Here is a 12,326-nt window from a genome sequence, read left to right on the forward strand (position 1 = left end):
TGTTAAATATTTGCTGGAACAGATTAAGAGGAAATGAGTCTGATAAATGAATTCGCACAATTCCAAAAGTCAGGAGTCAAAGGGGAGCAGAAGCCTGGCTACCGACTTTGGGGCAGGCCCTTTACATCCCCCCCCCATAGGTGGTCCAGGAGCCCCTGAAGGTGGGCTGGGAGAGTGTGCACTTCAGGAACAGGTGGCTTCCTCCTTCGCTCCCTCCTGGGGCTTGTGACTTTGGCCAAAGGCCTTTCCTTTCCAGCCTGTTTCCTAGTCTATCACCTGGGAATCCTGTCACCTACCTCCTGGGGTCACTGTGGGCTCTGGTAGCGGGTGCTGCTCTTTGCCCCTTCCTCTCCCAGGGCTCTGCCTTCACGCACCCCAAACATACTTTGTCACCCCTCCCTTCTTACCTGCACCCTTTGGTTCAACTGGCGTGAAGTGAGCACCTTACCTTTTGAATAAATCCTGGAGAAACATTTTCCAACACAGTGTGTCTAGGAAGTAGATTTAGTTAATTAAGTCAACAAATATTTATTGAGCGTTTCGGCTGTGCCAGACCCTGCCCGGGGCTTGTTACACAGTAGGTGCTTAGTGGAAACTAAGTCTGCACAGATGACCTTGGACACAAGAAGCGCAGTCTTTCTTGTTGGGGGGAGGAGGTTGGTAAGGAACAACTCAAATGTCTCCACTTGTGGAAAGAATGTCACACAGTGTCAGGAGGGATAGTCACCCACGCTATCTGCTGCTATATCTCTGGTATCCAGTATCTACCGTTGTACCTGGCACAGAGTGGGTTATTGATAAATACTTGTTGCATGAAAGAATATCTCTTTTTCTTGACTCATGTGACCCATTCAGCTTTTCACATTCCAACTTTTGGTAGGGGCAATGGATACAAAGCAAATTTATTAGAAGGAAAGCAATAGGGCAGGTTCAGTGACTGAAGGCAACTGACGCAGGCTGTCAGGGAGGGAGAGAGAGATGGAGAGAGCGGTAGGGACGGTGCAGAATGTGGCTGTCTAAAAGGGCAGTAATAATCATGTCATTTGAACAAAGAAACCCAGTGTGGCCACATCTGTCCATTTTCGAAAAGAAGCCAAAAATCCAGGTTTATATGTAAAATCAACCAATTTTTAAAAGTTGGCTCAAAAAAATGTTTTTAAGATCTTATTTATTTATTTGACTGAGTGAGAGACAGCAAGAGACAAGCAGGGGGAGTGGGAGAGGGAGAAGCAGAGCTCCGGCAGAGCAGGGAGCCCGATGCAGGGCTCGATTCCAGAATCCTGGGATCACGACTCAAGCCAAAGGCAGACCCTTAATGACTGAACCACCCAGTCTCCCCTCAAAAAAAAAAAACCCATGGAAAACATCAAAGAAAATACCATTGCAAGTCAGATTTGCCCCATAGGCTGCTGGTGTGTAGTCTGTGGTTCCTGAGCCTCCCTAGAATGAGACAATGTGCGTGAACTTGGAGAAGCGCCGAGCTAACCTGTGACCTCCATGAGGGCAGGCTCCTTCTGTTCTGCCCACAGTGTCAGATGTCATTCACTCACTCCTTCGTTCAGTCAACAAATATGGAACACCCACCATTTCTTGGCACTGATGATTCTGTGATCCAGGCAGACAGAGAAAGAAGGAAAGTTTTAGTGCAATGCATGACTTCGGTGATGGGATAGTCACAGGTGGGGGTGTTGAGATCTCAACAAGAGGTAGGGGCCGGCTGGGTGAGCAGGTAGGAGAAACAGATCCCCAGAAGGAACACCTGGGGCCCCAGAGTGGGAGTGAGCCTAGTGCCATGAGATGAACCAAAAGACGAGGTGGTATTGGGAGGGGATGGCAGGTGTGGGAACTGAGGTCGAAGAGGCGGCTGTACCATGTCACGTGAGGCTCCGTATGGTGGGAGGCTGTGGTATAACGGAGTACTAGAGAGATTGGTAAGGATGCTACTATCGGAGCAGGGGTGTGATGGTGGCCTTGGCGATCTGCAGAGGGAGCCATGAGCTCTGATTCTAGGTGTTCTGAGTGGACCTCTCTTGTTGGCATAGTGTTGGGACAGGGGAGTGAAGGAAGGCAGAACTCCAGCAAACAAGCCAGGACCGTGATCCCTGGAAAGTCGTGGCTGGCTCCCGGCTTGAATGCCGGGCTCCCAGCCTGAGAAGCCTAGAAAGATCTGGGGCAGGAGTTAGATGGAGAAGGTCTTGAACTACCCCTTCCTGTTCCCAGACAAGGCTTAGCAGGGGAGCCGGGAGGGGGTAGAGGCAGGGCAGGCAGGGGCTGGGAAGTAGGGAGGCTGAAGGCAGAAGGGCTCCCAGGAGATGAGATGTGCTGCAAGGACAAGCAGGCAAGGGCCTGGAGTTGGGGTGCCCCAGACTTTTAGTCTCTGGGGACTCGAGGCAAGCCACCTAACCTGTCAGGACCTCAGTTTACACATCTGTAAAGTGGGGCTCCTAGTTCAGCTCTGTTCCTCAGAGAGGTCAAGAGATGTTGATTTGCTTTTGCCTGAAGTCCAGCAGCCTTTGGAAATAGACTCATCAAGCAGGCTGATGGTTCCACGGCCACCAAGGCCTCTGTGTGGCTCACACAGTGGCCTTTCCAGCGCCAGGTAACAATAGCCTCGGGGAGGCAGCCAGGCCCCTGAGCAACCATGAGTGCTGTCAGGACACTGACCCCTTCACCTCTGCAGAGTTCCTGCCTGTGGGCCTCCCGACTGTCCCGATGTCCAGGTGGGCAAAAGGCTCCCTCGGCCGGAGCTGGGGGGTGCAGGGGGCAGTAGCCAGAGGAGGAGCATTTCTGGGCCATCTGGAGCCTCTGGAGCTGTGCAGGGAGAAGCCAAAAGATCCTGCTGGAGGAGGCCAAGGACCCAGGTGAGGCTCTCCACGGTGGCTGCACATCTGGCCTGCCAGACTTGATTCCCTCCTCAGTTCCCATGGCCTTCCCCACCACGGAGACTGGAACCAAGTACTCAGGGCCAAAGCCTAGGGTCATCTGCCCCCCCTCTTCCGTCACCCTAACATCTACCCGCCGCTGAGTCCCAGGGGTTCCCAAATCAGCTGCATATGCCCATACCTCCATCCACAGCTGCCACCCTGGGCCAAGGCCACAGAAAGCCTCTTCCCCCACCCCCAGCCAGCTGTCTCCCCCCAGCCCAAGCCCTCCTGTGGCTCCCATGGCAGCTGGAATAACATCTTGGGGGCTTGATGCACTCTGGTCCCTCCCGACCTCCCAACCACTGGCCTCTCCATTCCTGCTGGTTCTGCGCACGCCAGCACGTTGGGTGCCCGCCATCCTCCCAGCGGGCCAGAGCCTGGTCCTGTGCCGGCCTCTCCTCCGCTGTGCCCTCCTCCCAGAAGGCTTTTCTCCACTTGATGACTGCTTACCTCTTGTCATTCAGGTTTCAGCCAAGTGTCCCCACCCCCACCGCCTCACCCATTACCCCGTCCTGTTTTCCTGGCAGCATCTTCTACTTTGTGAAATTTTTATTTGTCCTGTTTGTTTGTTGTCCCCTCCCGCATCGTAAATTCTGTATACAAGGGGCCGCTTTTCTTTTAACACCATTTTAGTAGCTTTATTTAGATATAATTCATAGACCATAAAATCCACCTTTTCAAAGTATACACTTCAGGGGATTTGGTATCTTCACAGAGTTGTGCAGCCATCACCACGGTCTTCCAGAACATTCTCATCACCCCAGAAGAAACACTGTACACATTAGCAGTCACTCCCCATTTCTCTCTTCCCCAAGCTCCTGGCATCCATTACTCTGCTCTCCATGGATTTGCCTATTGAGGTGTTCTTTTTAAGACATCCCTGTATCCCCAGGGAGCACCCAGTGCTGAGAAGAGGGGTTGGCCATGTCCCCATTTTACAGATGAGAAAACTGAGGCTCAGGACCCCTCAGAAAACTGACTTTCCCTTTTCCAAGCCTGTGTCTATCTCCCAGGAGCTGGGCTACACCCTGGAGGCTGGAAACTCAGCAGAAAGAGAAGGAATGAGGTGTGAACTTCAAGTGGGGGAGTTCCCTGCTCCGCTACCTGGCTGCGGCCCACACCTGGGCCCTCTTGGCTGGGGGGTCGCTTTCCCCAGCAGGCCCGCTGACTGCAGACTCTGGGAATGATCGTGCGCTCAGTGCTGATGGGATGAGCTTAACTCTCTGCCTGGCCTGTGCCAGGGACAGACCAGTGCCACTGTCCTAGAGGGGAACAGGGCAGGGACATCTGGGCAGGCAAGCAAGGGGAAAGCCCATCCCAGGACCTGGACACCCTCCGAGGGCTGAGGGTAGCTGATGTGGAAGGAGGGTGTCAGGGGCGGTACAGGGCTGTTGCTGAGGTCCAGCCTCTACCTCTTAGGGGTTCTATGACTTGGGGCAAGTGACTGCACTTCTCCGGGCCTTCGTTTCCTCATCTATGCATGGTAGCCATCCCCGGGTACCCCAGGGTGGCTGTAAGCCTGGGAGTCCGTGTGGATGCACCCACCACATCAGGAAACACACACAGGTTCCCTCCCTCCAGACCCCTGGCCCCAAGGAGCCAAAGCTCAGAAACGCTGCTGAAGGTCAGAGGCTAAATGCGGGCCAAAGCCAGTGGCAGACTTCCTGACCCTTTGAAGCCTGTTTCCCCAACTGTAAAAAGAGGTTTAATAATCATTCCTCCCTCCCTGTGAGTGGTGAGGGCTAGGGGCCTCTGGTTATCAGCACCCTCTGGGCCTCAGACAGGGAAACCAGACAGGCTCCTTGTTACCCCCAAGCTGCCTTCCCTCCCAGGGCTGCTCTCATCCTGGCCTCTTTCATCTTAGGTTTAATTAGCCGGGCTGCCCCACCCCACAGTCTCTTGGGCGGGAGTCAGCACTCCCATTTTACAGATGGGGAAACTGAGGCACCTAGAGGGAAGTGGTTTGGGGCTGCCGCCTGTGAGTCAACCATGGAGCCAGGGCCAGAGTTGGGACTGGGCTTTCCAGCTGGACCTGTCCCTCGGGGTGGATCCCTGTCTCCATCCCCCTGGCATCCCTGGCACCACCGGCACCCAGAGAGCCTCTTTTCCAGCGCTCTCTACCCCACCACTCCCTACCACCTCCCATCTGGTGGACAGCAGGACAGGGTGGGGAGGGCCCGTGGAGCCTGGAGAAAGGAGAGAAACGAGTTGGCAGCAGCCATAACATGGGGGCTCAGGTCTGTTTCATCTTCAAAGCTGGCTAATTAGAGCTAAAGGCTTTACTGTAGCCTGTGGGGCCTGGATGCCCGCAGTTCTGGGCCACAGAAGCCAGCGGTCAATGGGGCATCCGCCCGTGCGGTCCCGGGCCCAGGAGACACTGCTCTGTGAGCTACAGGCGACCCCCGAGTGTGGCCAAACAGCTCAGATCCTGCCCTCTGGAATTCCAAGAGTGCTGGATTGGTGCACCGCTTGGCCCGAGGTCTTTAGTGGCGAAGTCTCCGTTTCCAGGTCCGTGCCAGGCCTGCCGCGAGCCCTGTGATCCACCCGCCCCTGCCACTCTGCACGTCGGCATCCCGTTGTTTTCCGGCTTCCTCCAGGATTATGGCCTTGCCCTGCCAGCTTTACCCTGGCTAGGCTGCCGCAGCCCTTGCCGACTGTCAGCTCTTGGTATGGCCTAAGGCAAAGGTCAGCAGCTTCTGCCCGCGGTGACCCCGGCGCCGGCTCCGCGCCCCCAAGCCCAGCCGGGGGGTGGGGGTGGGGGGTGGACGGGGCCGGCGTCGGAGAAGCGAAGCCAAGCCCGGAGGCGCCCGCCCGACCGGTTCGGCCGGGGCTGCGAGGAGCACTTCCTGCGGGCGCTCTGGGACCGCACCTTGCACACCCCCCAGCGGACACCCTGGGAGCCCAGAGACCCGCAACCCACGCCCTCCGCAGGGTGCGGAGCGCCCGGACGCCGGCAGGTGGGGAAAGGGGGACGTGCTGGTGGCCATCATCGCGGGCGCGGCGGGCCCGGGCTGTCAGAAGGCCCTGGAATCGCAGCCCCCGCCCGGAAGGAACCCAGGCATCCGGGAGCCCGGGCCCACACAGCTCCACCGCCTCTGCCCGGGCCTGAGGCGGTTTCGGGGAAGGGGGGCCCCGCGCGCAGCGGGACAGTTACTCAGCCCCAGCGAAACCGGCGAGTCGGCACCTGCTGGCGGGGCGGGAGGGGAGGCGGCGGCCCCGTTACGGCCCCGCCCCCGCCGCCCACGCGCCGCGCGCCCCGCCCCGCCGCGCGCCGCCGCCCGGAAGGAGCCGGCCGGCCCGGGCGCCCGCGGCGGCTGAGTCAGGCGCGGTGAGATCGGCCGGCCCGTTACCGCCGGCGCCGGGGGCCGGGGCGGCGCTGTGGTTTCGGTGCGGGCAGCGGGCGGGCGGCGTAATGAGCTCTCGGCACGCACCGGGCGCCGGCGGTCCTGCCCCGCGGGGACCCTTGGTTGCCCGCTCCGGCGTCGCCCCCGAAACCTCTCGGTTTCATCTCGGGGTCAGGGCGCGGGGTCCCCCGCTGGCGTCTGCGCGTGGCAGGGGGCGGCTCGGGTTTGCGAGGTGGCCCTGGGGTGACGGCGGCCCCTTCTGGGTGCGTGCAGGTGCTCGGGCGCCCTCTGGCGGCCGCGGGCCTGACCTTCCTTCACTTCTTTGCAGGGACCTGGGTGCGGCACCATGGGACCCCTGAGCCGGGAAACCTGGGCCCAGCGCCTGGGCGCCTTCCGGGCCAGCCCGTCCGCCTTCATGGCCGGTCCCGAGGGTGAGGATCTGGGTCGTGACCTGTTGAGCGAACTGAGAAGTGAGAAGCTGAGCGAACAGACCAAGGTAGGCCCTGCGTGCATCCCCCCGCCCTGGGCCATCTGGTCACCTCAGGCCCCCGCGCTCGAACCACATTTTCGTGATTCCCACCTAAATCTCCCATCCCCAGGTTTCCTTGCTGGCTCTGAGCCTGGAGTACCCAGCCCAGCTGTGGCCGGACGCCGCTGCAGCCGAGGCAGCCGCCACCTCGTTGTTGGACACCCTGGTCCTTCTGCCCCCACGGCCCTCAGCCCTGCGGCGGCCCCTGCTGCTGGCGGCCACCACAGCCCTGGCGGCTGGAGACGCGCTGGGCCCCACCTCGGGAGCCTCCCGCCGGCTCCTGCCACTACTTCTTGGCTTGGCTTCGGGCCGCGATCTGGGGCGAGGCTTTGGCCCCGCCTCAGAGCTGCGCCCCCTGCAGGCCACGGCGTGTGAGTGCCTGCGGGAGCTGGAGAGCTGCAAGCCTGGGCTGCTGGGGGGCTGCCTGGGGCTGCTTCGGCGCCTGCTGGGGCGGGAAGGCCCGGTCCAGCCGCTCAGCCTGCTGCTGGCAGTCGCTCTGCGCAACGCCTTGGTGATACGGGCCAAGGCCAAGGCCGGCCTGCAGGGCCTGCTTGTGGCTGGAGATGCGCCCACCACAGGTGGTCCCTGGAACTGGGCACTAGCTGAGGAGGGGGATGCCCACGAGCAGCCCCAGGCACCCAGCTGGCCGGCGGCCGCGGACGAGGAGTGTGGCCTTGCAGTGCTGGAGCCCAGTCCTGAGGAGGCCCGGGAGCTGCGGGCTGCTGTGGCCCAGCTTCTGGACTCCTCCTACCTACTCACTCCTGTGGCTCAGGCCCAGCTTCTGTGGCTGCTGGGCTGGGCTCTGCGGGGTCTCCGGGGACAGCCGCCAGTGCTCTTCAAGCCACAGTTGGTACGGCTGCTGGGCACGGCCCAGCTGGCGCTCCTGCATGCCGTGCTGGCACTCAAGGCGGCCTTTGGCGAAGCCCTGTTCACAGCCCAGGATGAGGCCTTGCTGCTCCGCAGGCTCACCTTGGCGGCCCAGCACCCCGCCCTGCCCCTACCCGCCCACCTCTTTTATCTGCATTGCCTGCTGAGCTTCCCTGAGAACTGCCCTCTAGGCCCTGCCGGGGAGGAGGCCGCCCCCCTGCTGCTGGGGCCCCGGCTGGGCCGTGGCCTCCTGCCCAGTCTCCTCCATGACCCGATGGCTCTCCTGGCCCGCCTGCACCTGCTGTGCCTGCTCTGTGCCGAAGATGAAGAAAAGGAGGAGAAAGGCCAGGACTGGAGCCCCCAGCATTACCTAGGGGAGCTGCTGGCTGGCCTGCGCCAGAGGGCAGCCTTGGATGGGGGCCCCCAGGCCTTGGCTGCTCTCTGCTTCCAGGCCTCCTACCTGGTCGTTCGCTGCCTAGCCACGCAACCTCTGGTGCTGACGCCCTTGACCCACGGGCTGGCCGAGCTATACCGAGCCCGGCCTGCACTGGCTCCCCATTTTGTGGATCTCTTGGATAAGGTGGGCCCTGAGCTGGGAGAGCCCCTGAGAGTGGTGCTGCGGCAGGAGGTGGTGTCCAGACCCGGCAGAGACGAGGCCCTTCGTTGGCACCTGAAGATACTGGCGAAAGTGGCCGATGGGAATGCTCCAAGTGCCACCCTAGGCTTCCTGCGAGCTGCGGCGGCCCACTGCACAGACTGGGGCCTCCAGCAGGCTCTGCTGCGGGTCTGCCGGACCTCGATGCGGGTGGGCGTCGGAGAAGGCCTGGCCGACTTGCTGCAGGCATTGGCCAGGCGGCTGGAGGACCCTGATGGACGGGACCATGCCCGGCTCTACTACATCCTCCTGGCCCACCTGGCGGGGCCCAAGCTAGGGGTGGCCCTGGGCCCCTCTCTGGCCGCACCCGCACTGACGTCCTCGCTGGTGGCCGAGAACCAGGGCTTTGCCGCCGTGCTGATGGTGCAGGAGGCCCCGGCCCCAATTCGGCTGCGTGTGGGGCCCCGCAGAGCAGCGGGCCCGGGCCCGGTGCTGCAGCTCCAGGTGGAGGTGCTGGAGCCCGTGTTCTCTCTCGAGCTGCGCTTCCGCGTGCAAGGCCAGCTGTACGCGCCGCTGGACGCGGTCCACGTGCCCTGCCTGCGCCCGGGCCGCCCCTGCCGCCCTCTGCTCCTGCCGCTGCAGCCCCGGCTCCCAGCTCCCACGCAGCTGGGCGTGCGCGCCCTGTACGCCACCCCCGCCGGCCTCACGTGCCACGCCCACCTGCCGCCCGTGCCCGTGAACTTCGAGGACCTTTTCCTGCCTTTCCCCCAGGTCCCCGAGGACGGGGACAAGCAGGGCTTCTTTGAGGAGCTCTGGGACTCCTGCCTGCCAAAGGGAGCCGAGAGTCGCCTCTGGTGCTCTCTTGGGCCGCAGGGGCTGGAGGCCTTGGTGTCCCGCCACCTGGAGCCCTTTGTGGTGGTGGCCCAGCCTCCCACCAGCTACCATGTAGCCATCCGCCTGCCCCCAGACTCGAGGCTGCTGCTGCGACTGGAGGCGGCCCAGGCGGACGGAGTGCCTGTGGCCCTGCGCACGGACGACTGGGCTGTGCTGCCTCTGGCCGGGGATTACCTCCGTGGGCTCTCAGCCGCTGGCTGAACCCGGAGGCTAGGCCAGACCCTGAGACGGTCTTGCTCAGGAGGGGCCCTGAGGGCCAGAACACAGTCCTGCGGCTCGTTTCTTAAAAAGCAAAAAAAGGGGGGGGGGCGAGAAAAGGAAAAAAAAACATATTCACTAATGACCTTCACGGGTGTGTTTCCTTTTGAGCCCTGGCTGGGGGCATGCACAGGGGGGTTGGGGGAGGAGAGGCTCCAGGAAAACCTTCAGAGGAGGAGCCGCTGCCCTGCCCCACAAATGGGAGAAAAGGCATCCCTATCTCTGCTTCCCAAAGAGGGTCAGGCCCTGCGCGGAAGCCATGCAGTAACTTAGGAATGTGGAGCCGGCCTTGGGCCTCCTCCAAGCTTTGCGCGGTCCCTGCCCCGGAGAGCTCAGCCTAGCTAGGATGTCTGACCAAAGGCCAGAAACAAAGGAGGCTGCAGTGGTCCGGTGGCCCCTCCCAGGGTTGGAGGGGGTCCCCATGCTGCGTTGACTGGAACCAGCTCTAGGAAGGGCTGGTCAGTATAGTTCGGGAGCCGAGAGAGAGAGGCTCCAAGGTGTGGGCTACAACGAAGCTGACTTTTCCTCACCCCAACCCCACCTGAGGACCTAAGAATCTTCTAGGTTAGACAAGCTCGTTCCCCTTGGCCTTTTTCCAAATAATGTGAGATATCTCGGCTTCAAACGTATTGTGAAGCCGCTCTGCTAACCAGGCACCGCGCTGGTATTTTCCACAGACCATGCCTCCTGCCGTGCTTGCAACAGCTCAGCAGGGCCCCACAGATGAGGAAATTTGTAGGCCAGAGGGGTTAAATGATTTTCCTGTGGTCACCCAGCTGGTTAGTAATCGTGTTTTGTCACCTCGGAGCAGGTTTCCATAACCGCACCGTCAGAAGCGAGAGCTGCACGGGTGGGAGGGCCACAGAGGCCTGGGCCAGCCCTCAGGAGGCTGCGGGAGCGACAGTAGGAAGTGCTGGACCCCAGAAGGACCAGGAGCTTGGGGCCTAACTTCCGTGGTCCCTGCCTCTCGGGCTCCCAGCCCCCAGGTTCCTGGGGGCCAGTCCCGCCCTCTGGATTGTGGCAGGACCAGAAGGGAGAGCAGGGCTTGGGACAAGCGGGGCTCTTCCAGGTCAGATCAGGAGGTCTGTCCCAAGTTTGAGGCACAGTAGTCAGTTGTGGGAGCTGAGCCAGCCACAGCTGATCGGGAAGGGGCTGGTTCCAGGACACAAGCTTGTCCAGCTGTTTGCAGCAGAAAGGGATTGCGGATAACCAACTATTTCCAAGGTGGCTGGGAAGGCTCAAGGAGGGTCCTCTGGGAGCCAGCCCTGGCACCGCCGAGTTCCAGAGCCCACTGCCCCGGCTGGAGTCTGATTTCTCTCAGCACCAGGGGTGGGCCCGGACGTCAGCAGGTGGATGGGCCTTCCAGCAGGGCCTCCTGACCCCCACGAAACCTGCGTCTGGCACCCAATAGAAAGGCTGAGCCCCTGAAGCTGCCCAACGGCCTTGGCCTGGTTTCCTCCATCCACGTCCTTCAGAGGGTTTCCCGTGAGTGGGCCGTATGTCTCCCACAGACCTCCAGCACGGGGGAGTCCGGAAAATCTGCCTGTTCTCTTTTTGCCCTCAGCTGCAGGATGTAGGGTTAATCCTTAGCCAAAGATGGAGATCACTGGCCTGTGTAAGGACTCACCAGCCACCCTTTCTTCCATCTGTCTAGCCATCTATGCATCTGCCCAATTCTCCAGTGCTGGGCCCCAAAGGCCCCCAACTCCCCGACCCCTGCCACACAATCTGTCACGGTGGGTGTCATATATGTCCCCTCCTTGTGTCTATGTGACAGTTTCCATGAGATACACACTCCTAGGAGAAGAATTGTTGAATCATAAGGCATGCACGGGCTTGGCTTGACTAAAAGGTGTCTCTGCCTGCTCTCAGTATGCCTAGGGAGGTAGGGATGGACATGAGTGAACCAGCCCACGCCATCCACCGCCGTCCACCCCTTTGCACATGCCCATCCACATACCCCAGCTCACACTTCAACTTCTCGAAGGTCATAGCAACACCAGCCTGCTCCCACGACAACCCTTCCTACAACCAAGATTTCTTCCCCAAAGGGAAAACCCCAATTTCCAGCAGCCGCTGTCCACCCATCTGGACATTAGTGATGTTCGCCGGTTGCTGGTTCTCCACTTCCTGTAGGTTCATAGCCTTCCCTACCCGCCTGAGGTTGGGCCCAGCCATGAGATCTGCTCGGGCTACTGAAACACAGAGTGTCCATTCTGGGGCAAAATGTTCACTGCTAACCACTCGGCTTCCTGGCCCTCTCCTGCCCTGGCCTGGCCGCTGTGGAAATGTTCATGGATATGGAGGTGTTCGAGAGTTGAGTCACAATCCCGTCTCGGTATACTGTAACGAAGGCACTGGATTAAGACGGCAATCATTAATAACACACACCTTCTATGACACAAGAGGAAAGACATAGGAGGGATATTGGTCAAGCTATATTTTACTTGCAAGGAAGAAAGTATTGTGTAATGAGTTGCAAGGCCATAATGGGGGCCTCCAACTTTTGCAAATGAGAATATTGTACAGGGTGCCCCGTTAACTTCAAAGAAATGACAAATGATTTCTTAGTATCAATAGGTCCCAAACATTAGAACATATTTTTACCCCCCCAAAAATTGTTTCTCTGAAATTCAGATATAATCAGGCATCTTGTATTTTATCTCTCAACCCCAGATTGGTATTTATATCTTATTTCTTCTACAGTCCATTGTATATACATGTATTTTTCTTTTTTTTTTTTTTTTTAACCTTCAAGACTCTTTACCTAGTAAGGTGACCTTCATCCCTGAGAGGTTTGAGTCCTTTGTAAGCCTGCCTGTGTCGAAGGTCTTTCGTTCCTTGAGTCCTGGGGACTCGCCTTCTCCATCATGTGGCCGCAATGATTTCTTCCTTGATCATCAGGACCAATCAAC

General features: G+C 59.7%; 1 protein-coding gene across 1 annotated transcript; it reads left to right on the top strand.

Moving 5' to 3' along the window:
• The first annotated feature begins 6,232 nt into the window (after positions 1–6,232).
• LOC111149771 (adaptor related protein complex 5 beta 1 subunit) lies at positions 6,233–9,424 on the top strand. The gene is made up of 3 exons (XM_022507037.1): positions 6,233–6,252; positions 6,597–6,764; positions 6,868–9,424. The coding sequence occupies exons 2-3, from the start codon at positions 6,615–6,617 to the stop codon at positions 9,352–9,354; spliced, it is 2,637 nt and encodes an 878-aa protein (XP_022362745.1). The 5' UTR covers positions 6,233–6,252; positions 6,597–6,614; the 3' UTR covers positions 9,355–9,424.
• The last annotated feature ends 2,902 nt before the right edge of the window (positions 9,425–12,326 follow it).

Source organism: Enhydra lutris, unplaced genomic scaffold (assembly GCF_002288905.1).
Source record: "Enhydra lutris kenyoni isolate GAN:26980312 unplaced genomic scaffold, ASM228890v2 scaffoldscaffold22, whole genome shotgun sequence".
Lineage (NCBI taxonomy): Eukaryota > Metazoa > Chordata > Mammalia > Carnivora > Mustelidae > Enhydra > Enhydra lutris.

Excerpts from the sequence above, each read along its gene's own strand:
- LOC111149771 (XM_022507037.1), top strand. The coding sequence starts at position 6,615 with ATGGGACCCCTGAGCCGGGAAACCTGGGCCCAGCGCCTGGGCGCCTTC. Across the intron at positions 6,765-6,867 it reads AGCTGAGCGAACAGACCAAG|GTTTCCTTGCTGGCTCTGAG; the intron begins GTAGGCCCTGCG and ends TCCCATCCCCAG.